At 35.1% G+C, this 25499-nt stretch overlaps 1 protein-coding gene across 1 annotated transcript; it reads right to left on the bottom strand.

Annotated features, from left to right (window-relative positions):
- Positions 1 to 330: 330 nt before the first annotated feature.
- On the bottom strand, positions 331 to 22863 carry LOC129288830 (TMV resistance protein N-like). Its single transcript, XM_054925600.1, is given in 13 exon segments — positions 331 to 818; positions 906 to 4896; positions 13101 to 13138; positions 13218 to 13425; positions 13508 to 13575; positions 13670 to 14398; positions 14493 to 14926; positions 15487 to 16200; positions 16335 to 16610; positions 16833 to 17937; positions 19309 to 20826; positions 22122 to 22205; positions 22392 to 22863. Coding segments are annotated over 7 exon segments (4536 nt in total). The 5' UTR covers positions 22808 to 22863; the 3' UTR covers positions 331 to 818; positions 906 to 4896; positions 13101 to 13138; positions 13218 to 13425; positions 13508 to 13575; positions 13670 to 14398; positions 14493 to 14503.
- Positions 22864 to 25499: the final 2636 nt, after the last annotated feature.

Here is a 25499-nt window from a genome sequence, read left to right on the forward strand (position 1 = left end):
AGCAATTCACAACTAATTCCTAATACTTTAAAATTCATTATGGCTTACCTCTTCTTGCGCTTCTACTACAAAAGTCTTCAATTAATAATGTGCTACACAATCATCAAATTCTCGACCAAGAAGAGTAATAACTACAGATCCCAAAAGCTGTCCAAAATGCAACACATATCATCCAAGAGCTGCAAAATCACCTATCACCTAATGGGCATATTTCTAGAGGCTAGACAATTTAGCAATAATTTACCCAAACAAAACTACTATATGTTTTTTATTTTAGCATGTTCTCCTCACCTCGAGGAAAAAAATTGAATTCTGCATATACAAAGGGTATGAAAATAAAGTTTCCACTCATTTTTGTCCTCTAACAGTACGAGAAAGGATAAAAAAATTTAGAGCAAAGAGTCAGGTTTTATCTACTCTCTCACATAATCTATGGCCATCACAGATGGAAGGAATTGGAAATCATTTACATACACGTAATCTTGATCCTATTTAACAAATATGATATGAATTATATAAAATTGGTTACATGACTTGTATAGACTAATTCTCCCCTAACCAAACACCCATTCTTAAAAATATCAATTTCTATATATGATATTAAGAAGGGTAATTATCCGAATGCTACATTCTCCAAGCAGCCCTGCTAGCAATTGCAAATTGGGAACCCTTCCCTTGCTTTGTTGTGAGAGTCTGACAAGAAGTGAAGATGTTTCTCTCTTTCCCCAGCAAATTACAAAAAGCTTGAAAGGAATCCCAAAGCATTTGTCATTTGCATGACCCTCCACTTTTTCTGTTCGAGTGATGTGAGATTAATCCTACATGAAAACAAACATCATATTCAGAACAAGTGGGGGGAGGGGCATCATATGCCATGACAACCTTAATTAACAAACAATACAAACCTCCCATGTATGTGGTCAGAGATTCAGCGCTATTTGATAATTCTTTCATTGATGCTCAAACCATTTTTTGTCAATTTCATCTTCATATACCAGATAAACCGCAGTCTTCCTCACAATACATTTATGTGCAAAATTAACTTCCATTGTCAGGTTCAAAACTGGATATAATGTTTTCCCATTCCTCATCACCAGTAGTTGCAGCATCTCTCTGGTAAACCTCGATGGTTGCTTTTGTGAAATTCTTTTTCGTGACACTAATAGGATATAAAGATGTCATGCTACCTTGGGACGAATAGATAATGCAGATGATCATCCTTTTTAAACAACGACCAACAACTTGAGACACTATAAATGATGTTGAGGAACCTTCATTTTCAAAAGCTAGCCAATAATTGTCTCCAGGAAGAGAAAAGCCAAGTCCTTTGTCACTCCATCCCTATTCCATGAACATAAGAAAAGAGGCACTCTATTTAATTGAGAAAAAAGGCCACACAATAGTCACCTGTTGCAATAGTTGCAAAGGCTTTATATAATGATCACAATAATGAAAAACGCCTAATGTTCATACTTTCCAATCACTTATGTTTTAGCTTTTAGAGGTATATTGATTAAGAAAAAAAAAAAAACACACACACACACACACACAGTGATATAGAGAGTAATTAAAAAAATCTTCAAAATTTTTATAAAAAATTTACAATTACTCAACAATATACACATGCACGCAGACACAATATGAGAAGAAAACGTCAATATTGTATTGAAACATTGCCGATTTCCAGTATAGGTTAAGGAATTAAGTATGTTTGTGCAATGTGATAAATTCTTCAAGTGTCACCAACAGCTATTGTTAACCATCCATTAATAGAAAGAGTGTAGTCTAGCACCCTGAACAAGCATTTCCAACATCTTGAGCAATTGTAGTCTAGCACCCTTTGACAGTGTACAGTTAACACAACCTTGGGTATGGATACCAATATAGTTCATGATAAAAAATGATTATTTAAATATTGATTATGCAATGTTAAAAGCAATATTTATAATGTTTAAGAGATAAATACAAAACCTGCGGGATACTCTTCAATAACGCATCAACAATTCTATTGAATCCTCCCACTTGAATAGTAAGGGAACTCGAGAAATTTTCAGCCTCTGCATTGTCAGCTTGGTCATGAGAGCTATTTAATGCTAGAGCTTTTGCACTTGACACTAGGGACGTGCGTGGGCTTGCTTCCAAATTTTGACTACTTTGGTTAGATAGATTATGAAATAGATTTTTTAATAAAAATGGCACGCTAGAAAGTTTGAATGAGGGATCTTGAATCATCTGTTGGGGGCATCCAAGACCAAATGAGAGGTGGAAATACATCATGTGATGATCCTTCGTAACCATATAATGACACATTTGATGCTTTTTAATCTCACCAGTGAAGAGAGAACTTGTGTTATAGCAGTTTCTTTTGCAAGAAGCATTGTCAAGGATAAAAATTAAACTTGAATGACTAAATCAATAATTGAGGCAAATTTAAAGGATTAAAAATTTCTCACGTAGGGTCTCACATACCAGATTTATTGTGTCAATTAATGATGATTTCATGAGAAAACATTTGAAACACTCACCATCTATGCACTGATGCAACCATGTCACAATGATATGGCTAGAGAAAACTTTTTATCCTCACAATGCATAATCAAATACTCTCTTCAATTCGAAATGTAAAAGTTAGTTGAAAATTTTGTTTTGATCATACTTGTAAAATATCAACCTCTTTTGTCTCCCTCATTAATTTATTTCGCTCTCAAACTACCCTTATTTATTGCACAATTTTTTCATTGCAAAGAAAATACCCTACATTGAATGGGAGGGGTGTTTTAGTAAAACTATGACAAAATGTTGACACATTAACAACTAACCAACTTAACTAAATTTCTCAGTTTATGTGAATTAGTTAACTAGTTTCCGGATTTAGAATCAGAGAGAATATATCTTATTGACATGATTGTCACAATAAAGCAACAAACAGCTTCCAAAGTGGCTAAAACTTGTCTCAATTTTAATTTATGTATAGTAGTGATAAGAAATATGGAAAACGCTACTTTAGATGAAGATGATTATAGCTGTGTTACTTTTCAATTACTTTTGTTTGTCAGTTTCCTTTTCAACAATTGGGAATATTTTACAATTTTGCTTTTAGCATGTGGGTAGAGGTTTCCTCATTGAGAAGGAAACCTCATGCCCATAAAAAGGATGCTGAAATGTATTTGAGAGGAGAATTGATGAATGAATATATGAAACATTATGAATTTCTGAAAGCTCCATCTCTCCCTTCACTTCTGCATCCCTCTTCCCTTCCCTCTCTTTCTCTGTTTTCTGTCACATCTCTCTCTTTTCTCCTTCTCTGTTCTCGCTCCCCTTTCACCTCCTACTCTCTGTTTCTGTCTCTATTCCCATTTCCCTTTTGTTTTGAGCAAGTGTGTGTGTGTGTGTGTGTGTGTGTGTTACATCAACTTGGTATCAAAGCTCGGCTCTAAATGCTCTTAGATTGTTCCTACTGCCGGAGATCAGAGAAAACTCACCAGAAAGCCCTGCATACTTTGTTTTCACACTGCTAGAGCCAGAAACCACATTTCCCAACATCATTTCACAAAACGAACACCACTATCGTGCTCAAGAAGGGAAATTTGGTCAGCACCAGAAAACTCACCTCTGTCCACCGCCGCACGCACCGTCCATACAATATCACCAGAACCTAACCTTCAGCATTTTTCTTGTGTTTTTGCGGAATTTCTTCAATTCTGGAGAAGCTGAGAGGCACAAGTCATCATCTAAAGCTTTGTTAGGGGTAAAATTTCATGTTTTAGGCTCCTAAAGCTATGTTGGTAAGGCCGACGACCCTCTCGTTTAACTGACTTATTTGGTTCTTAAAGGGAAGTATTCTATTCATAGCTAGGTCTGTAATTTTTATTGTTTAGTACTTATGTTTCTTAGAGCATTGCAATTCTAATTTTAAACTGTGTTTAGTCTAATATTTAGATCTAAAAAAAAATAGTGTACATTGATCATTATCTTGTTGATTTGTGGCTTTTCATAGCAGTATTCATATAACCTAGGACACCTACTTCACACACAATTCGGCCCTATACTCGGGTCAAAGAAATTACCTAAGAAGCACCGATACGAGTACAAGTGTCGGGTACGATACGATACGTGGACACGGCTATTTTTTAAAATTTTAGGGTACGAGTATGACTATATAAATAATTAAATATTAAATATTTGGATGTCTAAAAATACAATTGCAAGATGTCTAATGCCATCACAAAATATAATACAATAAGTAGTTAAGCACTTAAACACCATCAAGTGGCAAAAGATAATTATCAACTTAAAGTAATTCTAATCTTTCCCATCTTCATTGACATCACCACTTTCTCCTATAAGTTTTCTTTCTAAAATTGACTCATCTAGAGATAAACTTGCAACTTCAAGATTTTCAGCATCATCTATTTCCCAACAATCTCCACTAATATCCCACAATCTACTTTCTCCAGTGGAATACTTCTCACTCTTTCTTGAAAAAAGATGAAAATTTGAATGAACAAAAACTAAGTTTTTCGCTTTTTTTGGAAGCATCTTGTTTCTCTTTAGTGAATGAACGAAAGAGTAAGTGCTCTAATTTCTTTCACAACAAGATAATGAGCATGGTTGACTAAGAAGTTTCAATGCAGTCCTTGAAGTTTAGGAGCATCAACACTATGATTGCTCCACCAAACCTTCGGCTCTAATATCCATCTAACTTGTATGGAATCAATAAAAGAGAACTCATCTGAACATCCAAAAAACTTTGAAAACTTATTCATAACCAATTTTCTCTCTTCTTCATGTGGAAACATCCTTTTAAAGCACTTTTTCCTCTCAATTGATATTTCAGCATCTCTATGTGAAGAGACTCTATTTGGTCCACCTTCAAGCCATTGTGTTATATAATACCTACAATAATATAATAACATCAATTGGAGTCGTTATGTAAGAATGATAAAGAAAAGAATTTCATGATAAAAAATAAGAATAACACACTTAGGATTCAGTGAGTGGGCAAAACAATGTAGTGAAGTGGCACTCTTTATCCATCAATCAATGATGATGTTATAAACAACTTCATAAAATGAAGAGTACTCAGAAAGTGATTTTCTCTCATGCTTATAAATTGATTCCTTGATTTGCTCTACCATTGAATCCCACATCTCATAAATCAAATGAAGTGTGGGTCTATCTGTGTCAGCAAATCTCAACATATCATAAATTGGTTTAGTGGAAGAGAGAATATAATCAACCTTCTCCCACCAAAGATCATTAAGAATTATGTCCTTCACAATAGGAGCCTTTCCAACATCATCATCTCTATAAACATTCCATTCTTCACCAATAACCAGTGTACGAAGAGAAGTTTTGATAAGTTTGAATCTCTTCAACATCACAATTGTTGATGCAAATTTTGTTTCGGCTATTGCAAGCAACTTTAACGACACAAATTCATCAAACATGGCCAATCTCATAGAATGATTCATGATAAATGTTCAGATGAAGATTGCATCATCCTTTACCTCAATGATCCAACGGCATTCTCCATAAACAATTTCATTTGCCTCTGCATTTTTTGCTGCACATATATTCTTCAAGGCAAGATTAAGTGTATGCACCACACATGGTGTCCAAAAGATGTGAGGATATTCATCTTCCACCATCTTACCAGCAGATTTACAAACAGATGCATTATTAGTGATTACTTGAACAACTTTATGAGGCTCACCCCACTTCTTCAACCACTTTCTTTATCAAGTCAGCCATGTAAAATCTGCCTTTATACTCACTAGCTGCATCAATTGCCTTCAAAAACATGGGGCTTCCATCACTTACAGCCATAAAATTAATTAATGGCCTTCTTTGTACATCTGTCCAACCATCCGTAATTATACTTACCCTTTTATGATTCCAAGTCCCTTTGATTGATTCAAGTTGCCTTTCAACATTGGCCCTTTCTTTTTGCAACAAAGTGAATCTTAGTGTATTATAACCAACAGGTTTAAAACCAGGAATTACTTTGTTGGCAGCATGTTGAAATGCACTAATAAAATATGGGTTACATGCCAAATTGAAAGACAAGCCAACCGAATAGAACATTCTAGCAATTTCAGTAGTTAAATTATCTCTAATTCCTTGTTGGAAAGCTCTTTCTATTGTATTTGTTGCCCTCCTTTTTCCCTGATTGTGTTCACTTTGAATAGGGATAGAACTCCTTTGACATAGAGGAGACAAACGCTCAGTTGGAGTTGGCAATGGCACATGTCTTGGTTTTGTCCTATTCTCAGCCTCCTCTTGAGCTATTCGCATTTTACCTAAACAACTACCATCAACTTTCAAGCATATAGCAATACCCTTTCTATCCTCAACAAATGAAATTTAACTCTAGAATAAGAGCCATTATATTGGTTATTACAATTGTTACACTTTCAACTTCTATTCCCACCTTCCCTTTCATTTTCTTGAGGAACCGAAGTTACAAAAGCCCATAAAGAAGTACTCTCTGTCTGTCTTTCATTACTAGATTGAAATTGAGAATTCACACTTCCTGAACTACTACTAGGTCTAGAATTAGAAGCCATTGCAGGTTTATTTTTAAACAATATCCTGAAATTTTAACATGAAGAGAGCTAATAAAAATTTAAAATAAATCAATGTTTAACTCGGCAAAATAATCCATCTAAATAAAAAAAATTAAATCAGTAATTCAGTATTAAATTGGGAAAACTGATCAGGTTGCTCTGCCTCTCTTGATTCAGCAGTGAAGCATTGAGCAATAAATATCCATTATCCAACAATGCAGTAATACCAATAAATATCCAGCAGCATTGAACAATAAAAGAAGTGAAGAGCAGAAGAGATAGAGACACCCAGCACACCGATACATGAAGAACTAAAGATAAATTACCAAGATTGAAGGCTGAAGACTAAAGAACGACGATGGTCAAAGACGCTGAGGCAGAGCTCAGACGGTGAGGCAGCATGTGAAGTGAGAAGTGAAAACGCGAGAGTTGAAGAACGACAACGATCGATGAGGCAGCGAGCGACAAAGCGACAAACGTGAGAAAGGGCCCGACTAGAGCTGAAAATCTTAGGACATCGGGTTTCTTGAGTTAGGACTGAGTAAAAAGAAGTGAAAAAAGCAGAGTTTCGCGTCCGCCCATGTCTGACCCGCGTCCGCCGGAAACTAGGAAAAGCATGTCCGTGTCGGATGCGCATCCGACGACACGGACACACCGACCATTTTCACGTATCAGTGCTTTTGAGGAAATTACCTTAGGTTAGCCAAAGTTTCTAACAATTTTTCTGTGAGGTTTTTGAACCTTTAGAGATTACTGTGAAAACTTCACTCAAGTTGCTACCTATTTAGCAAACAATCCCTGTGGAATTTTTAAATTCTCAAAGGATTAGTATTGTTAAAAAGGGACTTCACCTTCCGAGGTGAAGGCAACTTGTGGGCCTTTCTTCCTTCGGATACTAGTACCATCCCAAACCCTGAACTTTATTATACCACCTGTGTCATTGTATGACCATTTGTGATTTATATAATAAACAAGCTTTATTAGACCAAGAAATTACTACCCTAAAATCTGCCATGGCCAAAAACTCCCAAATTATCCAAAATCATCTTGAAGAATATGAAAGAGCTCAAAAGGCATATGTGGACCAATGACTTGATGAAATCAAGGAATTCATAAACAATAGATTCGAGGAGATAATGAATACAATTCAAATAACATACAAACAAGATACAAGGAAAAGGACTGAAGGGCTGCTCGAAAGACCTATCATATTAGGAGTCAAGTCTTAGAAATGAGCAATTCCCAGTCCGCAATCAACTTAGAGGTAATTACCTTAGAATTGGGTCATTCCTCCAAAGCGATGGATGAAAGACATCGTAGACCATCTCCTTGAGTTTACCAATCATCAGTCTAATGACATAGGCAATACTTTGGACGAGAAAGGGCCAGAAGAACAACATTATAGACCACATCATCCAGTCCATAGGAATGGTAGAGAAAGCTTTAAAAGAACACATATCGATGACATCATCAAGAGGGTTAAAGTTAAGGCCCCTAAATTTGATGGACAATTGAATCCTATTACGTTCTTAGATTGGTTAGCCAGCATGGAAGATTATTTTGAATAGTATGACATGAGTGATACTCAGAGTTCTATTTACGAAGATGAAACCCATGAGATCTGCTAGAAAGTACTGGCAAAATGTCCAAAGGACCATTGAGCGACAAGGTTATCCACCAATTGAGATGTGGGACGAGGAATGAAGGCCAAGCTGAAAGAAAAATACATGTCGACTCATTATAAGAGTCAACTGTATGACAAATACCTCAATCTAAAGCAAGTCTCCATAGCTTCTGAATATATATCTCGATTTGATGACCTTATGATTAGGTGTGAGGTGGATGAAGAATGGCGCACCATTACCAAGTTTGTTAATGGACTCAAGCCATATATATAGAAGGAGCTCAAGTTAAACTTTCCAGAGTCTCTTGAAGAAGCTTATCATAAGACTTTGGAAGTAGAGTCTCTGTTATAATACTTGTCTGTAAAGCGTACCGACATGCAAAGCAATCAGTTTAGATAGGCATGAACTACCAGTTTGTCTGAGCGACCTACAGGAGCACTTACATCTAGGCCCAGCCTGTCTTTTACACCTACTCAAGCAACTGGGTTCAAGGGTAATACCTCTAAGCCTAGTGAGGCTATAGTTCCTGTTTCCTACCCTCGCAATTCTTTTGTCAAGTGTTCTTGTTGTCACTCAAAGGGTCACATTACGTCGAAATGCCCACAGAGTACTCTAGTTATTGACTAACAATGTGAGGATGAGGAGGACAATGCAAATGCTGACGTAGTCTTAGATCCAGTTGAGTGTCCTTCAGATGTCAATGAAGATATCATCATTGATGAACATGGATATGAGACACGTCGAGTTGGAGTTATGAGATGCATTCTATCTATCCCTCTACCTAGTGATTCATGGAAGCGAACAAGTATTTTCTAATCTTTTGTGAAGTATGGAGACAAAGCTTGCAAGTTAGTGATTGATGGAAGAAGTTCTAGAAATGTCATTTCTAGTCAAGGAGTAGCCTGACTCGGCCTCAAGACAGAACCTCGCTCGAAACCTTCTTATGTCGCATGAGTCAACAAAACTTCTTTACGAGTCACCCAACAGTATCGTGTTCCTCTTCAATTAAGTGACTATAAAGAAGAAATTATTTGTGATGTTCTACTAATGAATGTTGCTCACATTCTGCTTGGTCAACTATGGCTTTATGACCACAATGTCATCAATCATGGTCGTGAGATTAACTATACCTTTAAGCATGAAGGCAAGATGACCATATTACGTCCTACTACGCTTGACAATGATGGCAAATGCTCAAGTAAATCAAAAGGCAAAAAACTTAAAACTCACAACATGCATCTTCTGACAGAAAAACAATTTGTGAAGGAAAGCAAAGAAAGTACAATTGTGTTTATTTTGGTGTCCCATATCTCACAACGAATTGCCACTATTTTATAAGTGCCAGAAGAGGTGCAACAGCTCTTAAAGCAATTCTAGGATATCACTCTAGATGAGCTTCTATCTGAATTACCACCAATGAGAGATATCCAACATGTAATTGATTTCATTTCGAGCTCACAACTCCCTAATTTACCGCACTACAAGATGAACCCTAAAGATAGGGCAAAGCATAACCAAGAAGTCAATGGATTGTTGGAAAGGGGTTATATCCAGCACAGTATGAGTCCTTCAGCAACACCTGCTCTTTTGACTCCAAAGAAAGATGACTCTTGAAAAATGTGTGTAGACAGCGAAGCCATCAACAAGATTACCATCAAGTATAGGTTTCCCATCCCTAAACTTGATGACATGCTTAATTTGATATCTGGATCTAGTTGATTTTCAAAAATTGACCTCCAGAGTGGTTATCATCAGATCAGGATTAGACTTAGAGATGAGTAAAATACTGCTTTTAAAACACAAGATGGGTTATTTGAATGGCTTGTCATGCCTTTCGGGTTATCAAACACCCCAATTACATTCATGAGAGTAATAACTCACCTCCTTCGCTCATACTTGAAAAAAATTTTGGTGGTATACTTTGATAACATACTAGTTTTTGGCAAGTCTAAAGAGGAACACTTGGAACATCTTGAGTAAATTTTTCTCACCTTGCCTCAAGAATAGTTTTATATTAACTTGCTCAAGTGTTCATTTATTCAAAATCAAGTCATCTTCTTAGGTTTTATAGTTTCCAAAAAGGGTTTAGCAGCTGACCCTGAGAAAGTCCAAGCCATTCGAGAATGGCCTGAGCCACAATCTCTCCATGAAATACGAAGTTTCCATGGCCTTGCTTGTTTATATAGACGCTTCATTAAAAACTTCAGTACCATTATGGCTCCTATCATTGACTGCTTAAAGCAAGACAAGTTCCTGTGAACTTTTATAGCATCCGTAGCTTTTCAGGATCTTAAGAAGAAGCTTTTTGAAGCTCCAGTCCTATCTTTACCAGATTTTACAAAGTATTTCAAAGTTGCTTATGATGCATTTGGGACAGGAATTGGAGGTGTTCTAAGCCAAAAGGCTCACCCTGTGACTTTCTTTAGCAAAAAGCTCAATGATGCAAAACAAAAATACTTCACTTATGACAAGGAGTTTTATGCGATTGTAAGGTCTCTTGAGCATTGAAAATACTATCTTCTTCCTTAACAATTTGTTCTTTACTCTGATCATCAGGCACTTAGGTTTATCAACTTTCAGTGGCACTTAAGTGCTAAACATGCTAAATGGGTTGAGTATATTCAAGAATTCACTTTTGTGGTCAAGCATTGTTCGAGAATAGAAAACAAAGTCGCTGACGCTCTAAGCCGACATATCAACTTGTTGCACACTATGAGTGTTAGTGTTATTGGTTTTGAAAACCTAAAGGAAGACTATGCTTCATGTCCAGATTTTGAGATAATATACCAAGAAGTTAACAATGGTAACCCTCATGAGCATGTTGATTTCATCCTTAAAGACGGTCATCTCTTCCGCGAAAGCAACCTGTGCATCCCACGTACTTCTATGCACAATTTTCTTATATGGGAGTTACACACTGGAGGTTTTGCCGATCATTTCGGGGTTAATAAGACAATGGCATTAGTCAAAGATAGGTTCTACTAGCCTTCACTCAAGCATGATATGGCTCGCATAGTGTCTCAATGTCGAACTTATCAAATTTCTAAAGCCAAACGGCAGAATCCCAGTTGGTATACTCCTTTGCCGATCCCCGAGGCACCTTGGAAAGACTTGAATATGGATTTTGTCTTAGGATTGCCTCAAACAACTAGAGGTCATGACTCTGTATTGGTTGTTGTGGACAGATTTTCAAAGATGGCTCACTTTATTCCTTGTAGTAAAGCTACAAATGCTTCACATTTGGCAAAGTTGTTCTTTAAGGAGATTATGCACCTACATGGGTTACTTGCTACTATCGTATCTGAAAGGGATGTTAAGTTTGTAAGCTACTTTTGGAAGACCCTATAGAAACTTTTTGGTACCCAGTTAAAGTTCTCTTCTGCTTTCCACCCCCAAATTGATGGACAAACTGAAGTTACTAATTGAAGTTTGAGTAATTTGCTTCGAGGTTTAGTTGGAGATAGGCTAAAGAATTGGGATTTGGTTCTACCCACTGCCAAGTTTGCATATAATAATTCGATGAATAGATTCACAGGCATGAGTCCCTTCCAGATTGTCCAAGGTTTTAATCCTAAATAGCCTATTGACATCCTGCCAATCCCGTTGACATTTCGCCTCTCTGAATCTGCAGAATCCTTTGCCAATTGCCTTCATGAATTACATGTTGAAATTAGGCACAAATTAGCAATGAGTAATGATCAATATAAATTATCTATTAATACTTACTGCCGATTTCAAAGTTTTAATATAGGTGATTATGTTATAGCTCAAATTCGTCCAGAACGTTACCCTAAACACGCTTTTAAAAAGTTGCATGCTCGAGCAACTGGACCTTTTCGCATAGCAAAGAAATTGAGACCTAATGCTTTTCTTTTAGAATTACCTCTCAATATGGCCATAAGTCCAGTTTGTAATGCAAAGGATCTTATGCCTTATCAAGGAACTTTTGTGCTTTTTGATGATTTTGCAGGTGCCAGTTTCGTCATTGCCAACTCTCTCACCACCAATTGAAGATATTGAGTCCATTATGGATGACCAAATGATCTTTACCTCTAAGGGACCCCTTCATCATTACTTAGTTCGCTGGAGAGGTCGTTCAAGTGAAGATACAACCAGGATTTCAAAAGATGAATTCCGACAACTTGATCCAACCCTGCTAGAAGCCTATCAACTCTCTACCTCTCTAAAGGAGAGTTCTTTGAAGCAAGGGGGAATTGATAAGAAATATGGAAAATGCTACTTTAGAAGATGATTATAGCTGTGTTACTTTTCAATTACTTTTGTTTGTCAGTTTCCTTTTCAGCAATTGGGAATATTTTACACTTTTGTTTTTAGCAAGTGGGTAGAGGTTTCCTCATGGAGAAGGAAACCTCATGCCTATAAAAAGGATGCTGAAATGTATTTGAGGGGAGAATTGATGGATGAATATCTGAAGCATTATGAGTTTCTGAAAGCTCCCTCTCTCCCTTCACTTCTGCATCCCTCTTCCCTTCCCTCTCTTTCTCTGTTTTCTGTCACATCTCTCCTTTCTTCTCCTCTGTTCTCACTCCCCTTTCACTTCCTACTCTCTGTTTCTGTCTCTATTCCCATTTCCCTTCTGTTTTGAGCAAGTGTGAGTATTTGTGTGTGTGTGTTACATCAAGTAGCTTAGGAAAGCAAGCAACAGAAACTCAGTACTTATAACAGTAGCTCAAATATGGTTGACAGAACACAGAGCAACCTCAAAAAACTTCATACACTTCAGTACAAAAGCATATATAGCATTAACTGATGTATTTGACAGAACACCAGTTCTTCAATTTAGGACAAAGTGTCTCTTGATTGTCGTCCATATGCATATGACAGAAATTGAGTATGTTTCTTTTCTTCCAAAAAAATATAAATAGAGTAAGTCCAAAAGCCCTACCTATCCATCTTCACCTTTTCCTTTTGTTTGAGTGAAGCCTTGAGAATAAACATATGCATATTCAGACCAAGTGAATACTATGTTGTGACAATTCCTATAGAAGAAAAAAACACAAACCTCCAATGTAGTTCAAGCTTTGAAACTGTTCAATAATTCTTTGTTAACTCCTCCCAATATGGATTTGGAGCCCAGAAGATCACTTGATCAATGAAACTGGTGGTAAAAGTCTTACTTGAAAACTCGATTCAGTGAGTGTCATCAGAGGTCTCTTGGCCATTGCTACCGTAAGTGCTTGAACAAGTAATCTTTGGCTACCTTTTGCTCCCTGATTCAAGAACACATGCCAAACATACATGACAACGTTTGAACTTAGTTATTGCAAGGAGTATCGTATTACTGCAACTTACCTACTATAACAAATACTTGACCTCTATCTCCCCCAATGGTCCAACACCATAATCGTGAATCTCAATTCCTTTTCATCACATGATAAACCAAAAATTGCTTACTATCTACTCATGAATAATAATTCATCTAACACATAGAAAATATCAAGAATAGAGGCTTACATTCCTTTTTGTCCACCATATTTCTTAGAGAAACCAAGACCATTCCAATACCATTCCCTTGTGATGGGTCAAAAACTAAAATTTGAACAAACAGTCACACGAATGCAGAAAAATCCATATGGAAGATAGTAAATATATCTATACTCTTTGTGCTTGTCTGCACCCCTCTAGAGCTCAAGCTTCAGAGCATCTTCAACCTTCAAATTCTAAGAGATCACCAAAATCAACATTTGTTCAGCTCAGATGAAAGTTTAGGATTATAACAACTTTTTCTTATTTGACCAAAAGAACAGAAATTCTCATCAATATTGAGCCTGAAGTTCCATAATAAAGGAGAGTTGAGTTGCTTTAAGTGAGTGCCTAAGAATTTGGGTAAATTGGTGATGGATTTGGGTCCATGGGTCAAGGGTTTGAGTCACTTAAAGAAAGGCCCAATGGGCTTTAAAAACTATTACTAAACAAGTGGGCACCATTATAAATGTCACAAACTATATAACAGGAATTGATTACTTTTTAACAAAGAGAATGGGTGAGTATTATGATACTAGAGATGGAAGTGAGCTCTAATACTATGACAAAAATTTAGGATTATCTTTTTCTTTCCTCAACAATTTTTGTGACATTAATTACCTCAACAAATCAAAGAAGTAAAAACAAGTAGAAGAGTTTCAAAGCCTTCAACCTCCACTTCACTTGGTATTTGTTTCCACATGGTCTTGTGACATTATCCTACGTAGAAACAAATATCAAAAAATAACTAGAATAAGTATAAGCCAATCCTATACACTATTTAAAAACAGATTAACCAAAAAAAATTACAAACCTCCCATTTTTCTATGTTTTAACATTATTCACTGATTCGTAGCTTGTTAGCTCTTCACCATATACCAGATAGATTGCAGTCTTCTTTATGGTATATTTGTGCGCAAAATTTACTATAACTTCCACCTCATTTTCTGGCTCCAAATTAGAAAGTATTTTCCTCCATTCATCCTCAGCATAAATTGTTGCTGCATCTTGCTTGTAGAATTCTATGGTAGCCTTTGTCAAATTCTTTATCATGAGACTAACTGGATATACAGTTGTCATGTTATCTTGAAGAGATGAATAAACAATATAGAGCACCACCCCTTTTAAGCAACGACCAGCAACTTGAGGCGCTTTAAATGATACTGAGGATTCTTCGTTTTCAAAAGCTAGCCAATCAGGATAATTGTCGCTTGGAAGAGAATAGTCAAGCCCTCCATCATTGAATCCCTATTCCACAAAAACAATAGAAGAGGCACCCTACTTAATTGGGAAGAGAGGAAAGATAAACTCGCTTGCATTGACACCTCTGAAGCATTATATAATGCTCGTACTAATGAAAAATATCAAGGTTTAATATTTGGCACACATGTTTGGTAATTTTTTATTATGCTTTTGTAGCACTTAAGGAGGAATATTGCTTAAGAATATACTGATAGGAGTGTTAAACCACCATTATTTTTAATTAAAAATACATTTGTTTTAGTTTATAAGGATTATTTGTAACAAATTAATCAAAAAAATAATTCCAGTATGATTTGTAAACTTAATATAATGATGCCTTCCAATTTCTTTTTTAAACTGGAATTTTTTATTAAACTTATATTTTATTTTGTAACTTTCAAGATAGTTACACATTTAGACAAAGAAAACATAATGCTGTTTAAAAGTATGATGTATGCTGTTATACACACGTGATACTGAGAAAAGCACACTGTATACTATTGCACATTCAAACTTCCGATATTGAGATAAATTATCAGTGGTTACTACAGAGATCAAGAGAGAACCTGTGAAATACTCTTCAAAAGTGTATCAGTAACATTGTTGAACCCACCAACCTGAATAGATAGAGAATTCAAAAAATTTTCCGACCTTTCCTTGTGAACTTCTTCATGAAAACCAAGTAATGTTGGAGTTTTTTTACATGAAGCTTGAGATGTGCTTGGTCTTGCTTCTATTATTTCATAGCTTCTGGCAAAGAAAGGATGAGATAGACCCTTAATTAAAGATGGTATGGTACTAAATGATCGGAACAAGGACTTTGAATAGATAGTTGGCGACATCCAAGACAAAACTAGAGAAGGAAATGCATCACGTGATAATCCTTCATAGCCACATAGAGATACATATTTCACACTTTTTAATCTCACTAGCGAGTAGGGAATTTGTGTTATAGCAGTTTGATTTGCCACCAAAGTTGTCAAGGATTCCATTTGCTCGATGTCTTCTTCCAACTTTCTAATCTTTGAACAACCAGAAAGGTTGAGAGTTTTCAAAGATTTCAAGTTATATATACTTCTTGGGAGATGGTTGAGACCTTTGCAATCCTTTAAATTTAGCAAAGTAATACATTTGAGTTCTCCAATGGAGGGGTGAACCATAGACAAACATGAACAATCTTTAAGTAATAACTTTTCAAGAAATGGTAGCTTCGAAAAGTCAGGTGTTTGTACCAAGTAATGGGAATGACTCAGATTGAGAATTTTCAACCACTCTAACATCTGTGCAAAGAGAATAGTTTCAAATAAAGTCATAATAAATGTAAACAACAAAATAAGTAGAAACAAATTAATACAAAATATATATTGTCACCAGCAAATAACTTCAAAAATCCAATGCAATTCATTACAAATACCTAGCTTGTCTCCCATACTTTGGTGAGATTACTCCACTTTAAGTCTACAATAACCACCTTTTCTAGACTTAAGTTAGGCGGCATGCTTTCCAAGGGAAATCCATACCAACAAAGCCATCTCAATTCTTTAGATAGAAAACAATAGTCTCCAATAAGTTGTACATGATCAAATTGGAGTAAACGAAGCCTCCTCATCCCCTTGAATGCTTTGGTACTCAAGGATAATGAATTGTTTCTTGACAAGTTTAGAGCCAATCCCTTGATAGCTATTGTTCCCTATCAAAAGGAAAGAAGAGGGGAATGGCATATCACTAATGGAAAAGCAATATAATGCAAATAAGAAATGATGCCAACAATTGACAATCAAAAGATAGAGAGTGCATAATAAGTGATGAAACAAGTTTTAAAACTTAGATGCACAAACTAGCAAAATAGTACAATTAAGCCCTTGAGAAACAATTGACCAGCAAAAAACAAGTAATTGAGAAAAATACTTACTATATTATTTCTCAGCACATCCAACACATCATCATGCAAAAATAATTGAGTACGCTTCTCAGGCTCCTCCGGTGACTGCTCACGAATGATTTCTTTTCCCATGTCACATAGTAAGTCATGCATGTCAAGCTTATTTTTGTTGTTAATTTTTACAAGGCTAAGCTCTATTAGACGATTAATTCCAATTTCAGCATGAAGTCCACAACCATTTAATATTTGTGCAGCATAGCTTCTATCTTTCCCAACAAAAAAACAACATATGTCAAGAAATATCTCTTTCTCTGTATGGTCACCCAAACCATCAAAACTTATTTTTAGCTTTTCATGTATTCTATCATTTGGAATTCGTTGTAATTTCTCCAAAACACTTTCCCAAAAGGTTATTTTCTTATCAAACAAATAAGAGCCAAGGACTTCAAGAGCTAGTGGCAACCCTCCCGTGTAAGAAGATACCCTTCTTGAATGTTCAATAAAATCTTGTTCAGGGATAGCTTGCTTAAACGCATGCCAACTAAAAAGTTCAAGAGATTCATTGTCATCCATTTCTCTCATACTATATACATGATTGACTCTTAGGATCTTAAGCAAACGTTCATCTCTTGTAGTGATAATTATTCTACTCCCTGGCCCAAACCATTCATGACTTCCGCACAACACTTTGAGTTGGTCTTCATTATTCACATCATCAAGTACAAGAAGCACCCTCTTTTGACAAAGCATTTCATGGATTAGAGTTTTCCCCATTTCTACATTTGGTAGTGTTATCTTTCTTGTTTTTAAAATTCTTGAAAGAAGTTGTTCTTGCAAATAAACTTGGCCATTATCTTGCTTCCAAACTTCCCTTATATTCGCAAGAAAACTCTTTCCTGCAAAACTTTGACCAATTTCATTGTAAATGGCTTTAGCAATGGTTGTCTTACCAATCCCTCCCATCCCCCAAATCCCAGCCATGATAACCTCATTTGATTTACTAGTTAACAATTGGATGATATCTTCCACACGAGATTTCAATCCCACTGGGTGTTGAGCAACAAACAGGTGCTTGTTATCATGTAACTTCAATGTAATAGTTTCAATAACATCATCAATCAATTGAGTTTCAGTTCTGGCAACAAGAGGATAGATAACAATAAATTTTACAAAGAATCTACAAAATAAATAGTACGAACTATAAAACCAACAAAATAATAGGCAACAATCGAAAGTCCTTACATTTTGAAGTACATATAATTACTTTATAATTCCTCTCCAACAAACAAAAATGAAATTTGTGACAAAAAAAATTATTAATCTGTATGAAAATTTGTGAGACATTACTCCATCATAAATTAGGGCATCACAAGATTTTTGCAACAGATTTGTGAAATTTCCATCACAAATTTTCGGTTTTTTATTAGTTCTCCATAATGTAAAGGGTTCAAAAGCACCAATTTTATGATGCTACAATTTCTTAAAAAACAGGGCTACAAATTAAGAAGGTTCGAATAGAATAATTTAATGAAAAGGAATGATAAAACAAATGTATTTGTTTATATCATCCCATAACAGTACATATTAAAAATCAAGTGTGCATCTTCAGTAACTAACAGCATAAATTACATATAACCCTCCTGAAATTTGAGTTTTGTTCAAATGGCCTCCAAACCTATAAAATTTGGCTAGGAACACCCTAGAAGTTTTAATTTATACAGATGACTCCCTTGTCGTTATTTTCACAAATAAAATATAAAACAATAAAGAGTTTATCTATACATGACTTCAAATTAATAAGAATCATTTGCAAATGATTCAAAGTTTAAGGGGATTTATTTGCACAAAAATAACATCAATGTTGTACTATGCGTCATCAATGAACATGAAATAACAGACCCATTAATGGAAGAGAATTATTTGCACTTCACTTTTCCGAGAGTGTTAAGAACCTGCAGGCAAGCTAATGTTCTTTATATAGAAGAAATGTCAAAGCCCCACAGTATCCGGCTAAGTTTTCTCACACATTACACTCTTTCATTTTTTTCCTTCACTCTTGCTTATATTTCAACCCAGTTTATTATTAATAAACAAAAATGTGTAAAACCCAATTTAACCCCCATGTTCTGTTGCATTGACTTTTTTCTGTTGGCTGAGCAGATTTTTGTTGCATTGAATGTTAAAAAGATCTAGCAACACTTTGTGCAATTGTTCCCCTTAATTTTCTTTCGATCTACTAAACAGTTTTTTGGTTTCTTTCTTTTTTTTTTTTGGGTAACATGTGGTTCTAATTATTTAGAGGTAATAAAGTCCACGCAGCTTAATGATGGATATTTGTGATAGATTTGTTACAACCAAGTTTTTTTTTTTCTTTTCTGTTTTTGAAAGTGCTTTCGTTGAGGCTTGTATAAATAAAAGGAACACAACATTACTTATGAGAAAAAAGGAACTTGTGGAATTCAAGCATTCAAAACAATAGTTAAAAGCACAAACAATTATAAAATACCTGTAGTTTTGCATATCCCATCCAGATAAATTGGCAGCTTCAGTGAGGGCTCTACGCAAATTGATTGTCAATTTCTTAGCTTTGCTAGTTGAAGGTCTTGTTATAAGCCTCTCCCATGCTTTTCCAAAGGCATTCTGTTGTTTACGAACTTCAGATGGTCGCACATCATAGAATATAGGGAAAACCTCTTGATAAATTTTGTGGCACTCCATGATTTTCTCTAATTCTTGCAAGCACCAACTAGAGCCAGCATAATTTTTTGAGAATATAATGATTGACATCCTAGAAGTTTCAATTGCCTGTAGAAGTGAGTGTGAAATAATTTCTCCCCTTTCAATCCTTTCTTCATCCATGAAGACTTCAATACCTGACTGTTTAAGAGCAGTACAGAGATGAGTAGTAAATGCTTTACGTGTGTCTTCCCCTCTAAAACTCAGGAACACATCATATAAATATTTGAGCTTTGGCTTATTAGGACTGATTCCCTTTCCTATCTCTTGCAACAAATTGTGAACATGAATCTTGCCATTCACAATCTTTACAAGGCTTCGGTTAATGATTTCATGCATTGCCTTTTCTACTGGAAATCTCAAGCCCTTTAATAATTGTAGAACATTGTGTTCACTTTGATCCACATAGAAGCAAGCTATATTGTAGAACAAATCTTTCTCTGAATCAGTTAAAAAGTCAAGGCTTATCCTGAGCTTATTTTGTATTTGACCATCTGGAATTTCTTTCAATTTATGCAATACTTTTTTCCACTCTGATTTTGTCCTGTCATGCAAAAGGGAGCCAATAATTTCAAGAGCTAGTGGTAGTCCTTCACAGTAACTGATTGCTTGCATGGAAAGAACCAAAAAATCATTTGTTGGACTTAATTTCTTAAATGCATGCAACTTGAAAAGCTCGAGAGACTCACTCCTGTCCAACGTTTTCATTTCATATAATTTGAATGTAATGTCAAAACCAAACCACTGTAATATACCATCAAGTATATCCTTATCTCTTGCTGTAATGAATATCAAACTCCCCTTGCCAAACCCCACTTTACTTCTCCACAATGCCAAGAGTTGGCCTACTTGGGTTACATCATCAAGAACTAATAGTGCTCTTCTATTGTGTACTTGCTTCATTTGATCAATTGACACTTCAACATCACTTATCTCATCAAGTTTACTTTTAGAAATATCTGAAATAAGTTGCCTTCGTAAAAGAACTAGGCCTTTATCTCTCTCCCATGAATCATTGATATTTTCAAGGAAACTTCTACACTCAAAATTGCCTCCAATTCTATCATAAATAGCTCTGGCAATAGCAGTTTTTCCAACACCTCCAGTCCCAAAAATTCCAATTACGACCGTATCTTTCAAATGAATGTATTCCCACTCCAACAAACCAAGCACTTCTCTCACACGAAGTTTTAAACCTACTTGATGATGTGGAAGATTGCGAATCAATTCCTCACGAAGGCATACAAATAAATAGGTGATAAGGTCACTAATTTCTGTACCACCTCTGCTGGCCAATTAAAATTAGATTAGAAAGAAAGAGTGTATGCATGAATTATTAAAAGATACAAGATAAACATGCATATAAAATAAATTTTAATAGCCAATCCCACCTAGTGGGATAAAGCTTCTTCTTCTCCTTGTTGCTGTTGTTGGATAACCACTCTTAGTTGCTTCATGCTTATAATGGTCTATAATGCTAGTTTAGGGTTCAATTTTAGCTAAAAGCATCTCTTGATAGGTGTATCGATTGAATTAACTTCGAATGTATTAGGTGATTATTGCATGGACTAACAACATACCTAATTTGACTATATATATGAATGTTTATGATTTTATAATTTTGACTTAGTTAGTTAGGATGACAAGGGGATATAGCCATTATGTGTCAATTTAGTTTAGTCGTCAGTCCCCATAAAAACCCCTGCAATTGAATCGTAAAGCAAGGATGGCAGATTAATGAAACTCTAGTATTATTCAGTATCTCTTATCTTCTATCTTCTCTCTCTAATCTCTCTCAACCTCCTTCTCTAACCCTTCTGTTCTTCTCTCAATCTCTTCATCTATCTTCTTCCTATAATCCTCTGAAATTACAATCCTACAACAGTGGTATCAGAGCAAATGCTCCTCGGCCACCCTCTTTTCCCTTCTACTCATCTTTCCAGTTTATGGTAAAAACAAGAAATCAGACCCAACAAGAAATGGATGAAAGACTGCACCAGGTCAAGCAAAGACTTACCAAGTTAGACACCATTGACACACTCAGTGACCAAGTAATGGGTCTTTCAAACCAAATCCAACTTCTGATGCGTGACCGAGAAATAAGAATACCCAACAGATATCTTCCTATAACTAACTCTAATTAACTAACAGTAACTAACCTCCCTCTCAATATTACAATTACATAACAATGAAGCTGGTAGGTACATGTCTATCATACAATCAAATCATTTCACCCATCATTGTGTGTGAATTTCATGAAGGCACACAATCTCCCCGTAGATCTGGCACACTATCACTTGCTTAATTAGAAAACACAAATTAATCACTTAGTAGCGTCCATAAACAAGAAATTATTAAGCACACAAGGAGATAGGCATGCATATACCATTTTTAGAGAAACACAATGAAGAAAACATATACTAAACTATAAATAAAGCTACAATTATTTTAGAACAAGAGTTTAGCTACACATTTAGTGAATAAGATACAATCAAAACCGATTGAAACAGGTAAATAGGGGGCAAAAATGTCGAGATCAAACTTGTGTGTGTGTGTGTGTGTGTATTTTAGAACAACTATTACCCCAAATCAACTGATAGTATGAAGCCAGATAGCGAAGCAACTTCCTCGATAGCTTTACTTGAATCCGATTTGCCATAAGCTGATCTTCTCCGATGAAAGTTAAAAAGGAAAAGAAAAGAAAATTAATTTTTTTGGTTGAAATTTGAATCAACTTTTTTAAAATTTTTGTTAAAGGAATAATACAAATTGAATTTCATGATTTCGGCAAGATAGCTGGTAAAGTGCAAAAACGGGAGGAGCAATGCCAATAAAGTATTAGTTATCACTTACCTAACTCCTGTAGTGAAGCCGAAGCCACTGTGAGGGAGCGAAGTAACATTGGTGGCTTCTCTTGAATACTTACAGCCAGCGGCTGATTTTCCCCAATCCAAATCCTTCAACTTGTTAAGCAATTCCCCATGGGTCACTCCGCAGAACACTGGCAAAACTTTTTTTCTCATAGCGTTGTGATACCACATAATTGTGGTCATCAGTCGCTTAAGACACATCCGAGACTCGAGAAACTCTGGTGTGAAGAAGACCACCACAACTCTTGACCTTTGTATGGTCTCGTGTAAGGAAAATCCCTCTTCTTCTTCATCAACGAAAACGGAAATTCCAGCATCTCTTAGAGAGCTTTCAAGATGTGGTTTTAGGCGACCGTAGGGATCTCTCAAAGTTAAGAATACATCGTATTTGTAAGTCATTTTGTATTCGGAGGAAGATGAAGAAGCCGAGTAGGAGGAGGAGGAGGAAAGCGGCGTGGTTGCTTGCAGAACGCAGATGGAGACCCTAGTGATGACAATTAAGGACCCTTAAGGTAATTAATTTCAATTAAAGACCCTCAAATATTGAAATTTTAATGAAGGACCATGGTCCTTCCTTGAAATAAAAACATTCATAACTTTATAAAATTATACTCTACTAAATACCAAAATGTACATAACATTGTTGAAGTTATTATCATGATATGAGAATAATATTAATATCAGTTAAGAAAGCAAAGAACCACACTTAAGAATAAATTATTTTTCAATATGAAAAAACTCATTTTTAAAACATTTTAAGATCACTTACGAATATATAAAAGTGACTTGTAAATTGTAATGACCTAAAATTTTAAATAATAATAATTATAAATTAATTAATTAATTAAAATTTATATGAGGTATTAAAATATATTTTTATTTTTTGGGAAACACATAACAAGAATGATATGGTGATTTAGTGGAAATCCTCTTGGTATTCAACTTCCTAGTCTGGGTTCAAATCCTTAAACAAAACAAAAAATAGGAGCTCATTTTCTTCAACCCTATGAAATTACTGTACTACCCTTAAACCATTAGAAATTTGCATTCCCTTCTCTCCTTTACCAACAATACATGTTCTAACCATGGAAAGAGAGCCAGGGACATTTATTTCAGAAGCTTCAATCCCTATAGCCGACAATCTCAATCCTCTACCTCATCTAGTTGTTGTCGTCGCCGATATTGTGGGTTCCGCCATTCAAGCTCCTTCCTTCTCTAATTGAATACACCGGTGTCGACTGTGGTCCTTTAGTTTGTGTGGCTGTGTGTGTTCAAATCTCCTTCTCCATTCATCTGTGTTCTTGTACGTCGCCATGGTGTCCGTATTACGTGGGTGTGTTTGACCTTCCTCCCCTTCTATTCCAACTATGCATCATCAATTGGTGCAGCAGGTGGTTCACTGTTGTTATTGGTGTAAGTCACCAGGTTTGTCTCCCTTGTTCTGTTTGTTCTGTTGGCTTCTTCCTTTCTCTAGGCATTATTGATGAAGGGTGCTTAGAAGAGAAGCAATTCGATTGAAGTTATAAGAGGTAAACTTTAAATTTTGTGAACATATCAGATAAGTCAACAGTGTCTCAATTACTCTTTAGCAAATTCATTTTTATAAAAATATTGATTTCCCATATTTATGTGCCGTCTCTTTTATTTATACAACCCTTTTTATTCCGCAAGAACAAACGATAAAGTATTTTAATTTATTTATTTATCTATTTTTGGTTCATCATCTTAATTTTTTTATCAACTATCATACATGAAAATATTTTTATTATATTATATTATATTATACAAAAATAGTTGGATTTATCTTTCAATTGAACATCTAGAAGTATCTGCTATGTTGAAAATGTTGATTTTATGTTTAAAGAACAATTTAACTATCATGATTTATGCATGAGATATATATACAAATGAATTCATTTATGCCGAATATGATGAGAAATGTTAAAAAGAGATGATATATTGATTTTATCGACCTATGCATGTTTGATTTAAAGTGTGGGATTGAATCAGAATGCCATTAGCTCTTGGCACACCATGATACACCTAGCTAGTAGGATACTCAGGAGTTGTTAACCCTATACGATGGCCAATGCATGTGAAATGAAGGGATAATTATTCGTAAGCATAATACTCACACTTGTTTTCGTGGGTCTTATGCTTACAATTAATTTCATGGGATTTATACTCGTACTTATTTTCGTAGCTTTGAGTTACGCTTGTTGGTCATTTACCCTTATAAATTGTGTGTTCATGCTTATTAATCGTTCTAATTAAGTCCTATTAAATAATGAATTTTGAAAATTAATCTTTCTTAAAATTTAGTCTTTTAAAGCAAACTATTATTTTACCATATTTGAATTTTGTATTGAGCTATATAATTCCCAAAGTGTTTAAAAATGTTGATGTTTAAAGCAAAACTTGAATTTCTAATAAAGTTGTAATTAAATTCATGTGTTCATAGTTTTTTTACATTTACATAACTGTTGACATATATACATATATTTATGTAAGGTTTGTGCTATATTATTCTCAATTGATTATTTTAATAAGTTTATAAGAAACTCAATGATGTACCTTCCATTATTTTCATCAACTATAATTGGAATGTTATTAACTAGAGAATTGTTTAGTCTCAAATAGTATAACTGACATTGCATGTCCTACCGACCACTGAGGGACTTTTTGCGGAACGAGGTGAAATTTTGTTTTGTAAATATCTCTTTTTGATGTAATTATGAAATTTATGTATTATGTTTTAAAAACATGATTAAGTGTTCCATATAGGCTATATTTAGGATTCTTATTTGGTTATATACTCTATCCACTGGCTGAATGGAGCTGTGCTCCTAATTTTTGTGATATTCTGGTTGTAAAGTACAAAAAAACTATATTGTCGAATTTTTGGGAGATCATACCTATAAGGGAGGTATTGTTGAAATTCTTACAAAAATATTAAGGCTTTTGTTTAAATATAAATTTATCTAGGATTTTCTAATTTTAACATAAATATAATTGAGTATTAAAAAATGTTTTGAATTAAGACTCAAGAGATATGTGTTTTGTACACATATCCCATGTCGGCCACTCTTAT

Source organism: Prosopis cineraria, unplaced genomic scaffold (assembly GCF_029017545.1).
Source record: "Prosopis cineraria cultivar Desert tree isolate PC_DT_omini unplaced genomic scaffold, ASM2901754v1 PC12, whole genome shotgun sequence".
Lineage (NCBI taxonomy): Eukaryota > Viridiplantae > Streptophyta > Magnoliopsida > Fabales > Fabaceae > Prosopis > Prosopis cineraria.